Genomic DNA, 5,970 nt, shown 5'->3' with positions numbered 1-5,970 from the left:
GAATTTTCAATATTCGAAATTAAGACCTTAATTAATCAATTCGGTACCAATTTTGGGCATTACGAGGGTGCTAACCCTTCCTCGTGCGTAACCGACTCCCGAACCTGTTTTCTCAAATTTCGCAGACCAAAATCATTTTCAAGGTGAGCCGATCACAACTTAATAAAGGGTCGGTGGCAACTCCAATTTTAGTTTCATTTTGAAGTCGACTACTAAATTTTTTGTTTTCAAAAAAATGGTTTCGACAAGGTTAATTATTCAATCGTATCATACTGTTGGTTGTTTCAGTGCTTAAAGGTAAGATTTAATCGTAGTAATTCCGGTTGTTATGTATGAATTACGAATTTCTTGAAATCCCGAAGTGAGGGTGTTGATCAATTTTGTTTTGCTTTATTTGCTCGTGGTTACGGAAGCTTAGGGGAAGGTTAAGAGATGCCTAACGCTTCTCTCATTGTCTAAAACTCGAGTGTGCGCTATTGAACTTCCAGTAAGTTAGTTTTGTTCGTTTCGGGTTTGTGCGTTGAAGGTTTCGGTGTTAATTGTTGTTGCAATTTAGTGTATCTGTTTGAATTTCCATTAATTAAGTAGTTGGATTTGGTTTCTAGGCTTCAGGAGTCCCAAGTTTGCTTCAAGGTCATCATGGTTTTCAGGTAGGGTATCAAAACCCTTTTCTTCTACATTTTTGTTGTCGAAGACGGGACAATCGACGGCATACGAGCTGCCACACTGGTGTGTGTGCAGGCCGTGTAGAAAGCCGTGTGGTGGACCGTGTAACTGACTAACTTTGGACTTGAGACACACGGATGAGCCACACGGGCGAGTGGTAGGCTGTGCGTGAAACATTAATGTGCAATGGTCACACGGGCTGGCACATGGGTGTGTGTCAGACAGTGTGACTTATTATTTATGTATTAAGGACACACGGATGTGTGTCAAACTGTGTGAGGTACACAGGCAACACACGGACGTGTCCCTAGACCGTGTAACTCACTGACTTGGTGAATAGGGGCACATGGACAACCACACGGTTGTGTGTCAGATCGTGTTGAGTCACATGAGCACTCACATAGGCATGTGAACCTGAATCGCTAAATTTCAGTTAACGCCATAATTGTTGTATGAGGCGAGTGTAAGCCATCTGTAATATATGTATGAACTAAATTGAACTGTATAATCTACTTTATCATGATTATAAACCGCTACTACATACCCGGATAAGACAATTCGTAAGAATTTCAACCCTCTTTTATATTAGAACTGTATGATTGTATCTGCATAAGTAAATATATATATATTGGTCAATTGTTCTCTACATTTGTATGGGGTGAAATTTACGAATTGAAGAAAGTGTTTTGTACTGATTTGGTGGTCAAATCACTTGTAATGATATCTGATCTGGCAATGAGACTGTGAACACTGCAACATGTCGTACCAACACTATGATGTGTGTAGGGCTGGACAGGTATTATATACCTACTGGTGTGTTAAGTTGGTCGGAGATGGTGTGTAGCAGATGGGGTCAAATAATTGCATCTGTATCTGTATTTACATATAAATCTATTTCTGTATCTAATCTGCCGAGTATCTGAACTGCTCTGCATCCGAAACTATTGGGAATTATTAATCTAATCGATTTAGAGTGAGTTTGTGCTATCTGAAATCTCAGTGATATCTGATTCATTTTATGTACGTTGAGTAATTATACTTTACATTAGATTTCAATGTACTATCTAGACTGAATGAATTTCAGGAACCTCCCAGAACTAGGCGGCCGACGGATGTGGGACTCCGTCTTCTAACGGTCCTATACTTAAATATATGTGTGTGTTTAAAATTGTTGTTTTAAGACGTATCCATGCATCGGTTAAATCAACTTTGTGTGCATTTGTTTTCTGGTAAGTTCAATTGACACCCTAGACTTGATCTATCCATCTAGGTCGGGTTTAGGGCGTTAGAAAATATCAAAACACAAAGGTCGCCATGTGTTAACTCTAGAAAAGGAATATATTGTACGTAGAACAAATGTCAACTGAAACTACTCTTAATGCATTGACAAATAACCAAGCATTACTAACAAGTCATACTTGTCACAATCCTCGGGATTGTTTTAATATCTAGGTATAGATAGATAGATTATAGCTACTAGAGAAAGAACTAAGGCATACTCCTAGTCCTAGAATTGCTAGATCTATGGGAATAACTTCCATCATTAAATATTTAGCATTAATGGGTTCACCTTGACTATTTGCTTGCAATTTAAGTTCAATACAAAGTAATTCTTTCTTCAAGGTTTTGCTACTAAAAGAAATAAAATTAGCAACAAACCACAATCTTTGTACCGTGACGGAATTAGAATTCATTAGAATCTCTGTGTTCTTTAGGTCTTTGGAGATGATGAAATTCTTGAAGCAGCAGAGGTGGTGTGGAACCGCGGGTTGCTGAAGCGTGTAGGAATTTGCCATGGCATTAGTGGGAATGCTTGTGTTCTCCTTTCACTCTAACCAAAAACAGGCAATGTAAAGGTCTTGTATAGGGCAAAAGCATTTGCTTGCTTTTTGCTTGATCAGGCTCACAAGTTTATATCTTCTCCTAGACATGGTTGAGCCTTTGGGGCCCCAGACTCCCTGCATATGAGCTCTAATTTGTACACAAAATACAATATAGGTAACGCTTGTCTACTTTCCTGGAAGACATGCTTTTGGATAACACTTGCAATGAATTATTTGCAATTATGAAATGGTTGAAGCAAACATCTGTAAGTTCCGGATTATTTGGTCTCTTATTTGTAGTGTATATGACCCTGATACTAACGCACTATGTTTCCACCCCCAATACTTTAATCAGCTCAAAATTGGAATTTGTGGCAGTTCTTATCTTCCTCCAAATTCTGCTTTTTTTACAGGTATCTTTTTCTCTAGCTTCGTTTAATTAATGGAGCTGGCAGCATAATTGTAAGCTTCCAATTTGCCACTCAAGCCTGTTGATTTGGATTTGGTTGTTAAATGATACCGTCAGCTAATCTTGGTGTAAGAGTGAATACAAGCACATTAATTGAACTGAAATGAAGATTCTCCAACTCCCAATACATTCAAATTTGACCATTTTGAGGTCATATTATTCTTTATTTAAATGGCACAAGGTCCTTTTATTCAGCGGTAAAGAAGGAAGAAGATGAAGAAGCAACTAGGTCATCGGTTTGCTCTATTCGCAGTGCTTGTTAAGGAAGGAGATAATGAGATGATTCACCTCCTCAGGAAGTTGTTCTTGGACGAAATGGGTCCCTTGTGCCAAAAATGTGACATCCAAATTGGGCACAAACTCCTTGACTTTGCCGCTCCTGATATAGTCTTCCAGCCCTGGGAATTTCATGATATAGTCCTGCTCTCCCATGATCACAAGTCCTGGAGCTCTGATTTTCCCATCATCCAGCCCACAGGGCAGCATCATAGTCCTGCATGTAAGATATGTATATATATGTATAAAATACATATTTGAACAAAATACACCAGTTATGACATAGGACTGGTTTGACTTATTGGAACATTATCAATCATGCTTCACCCATGTATGCAGGCTTACCTGTATGGAACTTGCAGCGCAGTGCGGAATCCACTTTTCTCGTATAAAGAACCATATTCTGCAAGATCCTCCTCGCTCAACCATGGTGGGACAGGTGCAGATGAGTCGACCAAATCCATTATCTCTTGATTATCAGCAGCAACCGGGGGTAAACTTCCAGAGAACATAATATAAACCTTGCGAATAACCGTCTTTGTGTCAAAGAGGCCAAAATCTGCTTCAGCTCCTCCTGGTACCTGCATGAATTTACAGCACAACATGATGGAAACGAGAGATGGTATGGAAAAAGATTAGCAGCAGATGAAATGAAATTACTTACCATCCATCTTAGCATATAAAAGCCTGGTGGAATGAGATGAAGTTGAGACTGGAGTGGAGAGAGACCTGGTAGCAGGAAAGGAACGCCTAGTAAAATGATGGTGGACACTCTATCAGGGTGAAGTATGCCCACCATGGCTGCTACAAAGGCCCCAAAATCCTTGGCAACAAGATGCGCCTGGTTTCAACAGTTAAAAAAAGAAGCTTCAACATATGTGCTGAATTTAGCTCGTAAACACATCAAAGCCACTAATAGTACCTTAGTGATGCCCAAAGAGTCGAGAACGGCAACGACATCATTAACAAAATCATTAAAGGTTGCATTCTCTGGTTCTGATGGATGCTCTGAGAGTCCATAGCCCCTAAAATCAATGGAAATAGCTCGGTAGCCAGCATTAGCCACCGCAACCATCTGGTGCCTCCATGAATACCAAATTTCCGGGAACCCATGCAAGAATACCACCACCTTGGGACCTGCAAGCCCACACCCCCATCATCATTAGAAGCTAGCTAGCCACAAGTATCATTAATTAGTCAAATTACGTACACTGTATATATAAAATTAGCAAATGTAAAGAAGAGAAATGTCTAACCAGTTCCAATCTGGGCCACATGAAGCTTTAGTCCTTTAGCTTGTACATGGTTGTGCTGAATCTTTTCCATTGTTTAGAGTGGTGGATGAAGCTCTTTTCTTCTTTTTGTGCGCGTATATTGGTAATCGGAACAAAGCTATTTAAAGCGCAATCATGTATGTATTATATAATCCTTATTGATAATGAATGAAATGGTGTGCGGCAGAGATTTAATATTGTTATATTAAATTAATTTAAAACGTGAACTGTGCATGGACTATTTTTATTATTATCACTTCGTTGTGGCCAGTTGGTAGTGGATGAAGATCAAATAAAATCAAAATAGTAATTAAAAATTTCGATTGCAAACCTCTAATATTTTGACAGGTTAGCTTTTATCACACTATGATGTCTTTCTGGCGTAAAAAAGGATAATGATGCCTGTGTCACGGGGCTAGACCTTTCGTCTCGCAAACCGTGCGGCCTTAGGCGATTCGTTTGCTCCAAACTCGCCCAAGTCAGCCTTAACTCGATGAGGATTCTTTAAGAACTCCTCCAAGGCACCAATTGAACAATGAAGCGATTTTATGCCAAAAGAAGCTAAGCAAAAGAACAATGAAAGAGCGCTCGAAAGTGTTTGAGTAAATGCTCTCTACTTCTCTTATTCACAAAGAATAATGAAACAATTCAGAGTGAGTACAAATGAGGGGAGGCTCTCTATTTATAGTTGAGCTCCCCAAAACCGACAGTCAAGATACAATTACATCGACGGATGAGATTTAACCATATCCCTTAATTTTAGGGATTTACAAGATAAGCCTTATCAAATCTAATCTAATCTTTACAAGATATGATTCCTCTATCTTCTAAGATTAGTTACCATATTAGCCTAAGTTGCCATCTCTTCGCCATCGGGCCAACCAGCTTCAATCGACAAAGCTTCTCAATATCTCTTTGAATCGGGCCAGTTCTTGTGGGCCAAATGATCCCCATCCGAGCAATGACCTCCATTGGATGCATTTGGTGCGCTGGTCACGGCTTTGAATCTGCGTCCGTGACATTCTCCCCACCCATTCTCGCAACGTCCTCGTTACGACTTCCGAATGGCACTGACTTGATTCGCCCCGGTCTCGTCTCGATGCCTTAGCCTTTCCCTTCCTTCGGGACTCTTGCCTCGGCTTACGTCGCTTCTTAACTCGAGCCGTCCTACTCGCTGCATTTACTCTGGTCAACTGTCCCACATGCATCGCTTCCTTTTTCTTGAAGTCTGATGCACCACCCACCTCTCCCATAGGTGGAAGCCTTGTCGATGACTCGCCAACTCGACGCTTCACTCAACTTGAGCCTCATTGGTCCCACTTCACTGCTTTCATCGCAACTCTTTCCTCTAAGTCCGATGACAAACTCACCTCTTCCTTGGGTGGAAGCCCTCCGATGACTCACCAAGCTCAGACGTTGCCTTTCTTTTGACTCCGCTTGCTTTTGGACAGTTCCGCAACTC

General features: G+C 40.5%; 1 protein-coding gene across 2 annotated transcripts; it reads right to left on the bottom strand.

The window, feature by feature from the left end:
* Positions 1-3,027: 3,027 nt before the first annotated feature.
* On the bottom strand, positions 3,028-4,858 carry LOC105782356 (uncharacterized). Of its 2 annotated transcripts, XM_052626249.1 has the most exons (6): positions 4,840-4,858; positions 4,491-4,626; positions 4,157-4,371; positions 3,899-4,075; positions 3,580-3,815; positions 3,028-3,451 (listed from the first exon to the last, which is right to left on the bottom strand). In XM_052626249.1, exons 2-6 carry the CDS (start codon positions 4,558-4,560, stop codon positions 3,202-3,204), a joined length of 948 nt encoding a protein of 315 aa, XP_052482209.1. In that variant the 5' UTR covers positions 4,561-4,626; positions 4,840-4,858; the 3' UTR covers positions 3,028-3,201. The 2 variants fall into 2 exon arrangements, with proteins under 2 accessions (XP_052482209.1, XP_012462500.1); XM_012607046.2 differs by lacking the exon at positions 4,840-4,858 and having other exon boundaries at positions 4,491-4,645.
* Positions 4,859-5,970: the final 1,112 nt, after the last annotated feature.

The sequence above is a fragment of the Gossypium raimondii genome, chromosome 13 (genome assembly GCF_025698545.1).
Source record: "Gossypium raimondii isolate GPD5lz chromosome 13, ASM2569854v1, whole genome shotgun sequence".
NCBI classification, from domain to species: domain Eukaryota; kingdom Viridiplantae; phylum Streptophyta; class Magnoliopsida; order Malvales; family Malvaceae; genus Gossypium; species Gossypium raimondii.
This window is presented reverse-complemented; position numbering and strand designations above follow the sequence as displayed.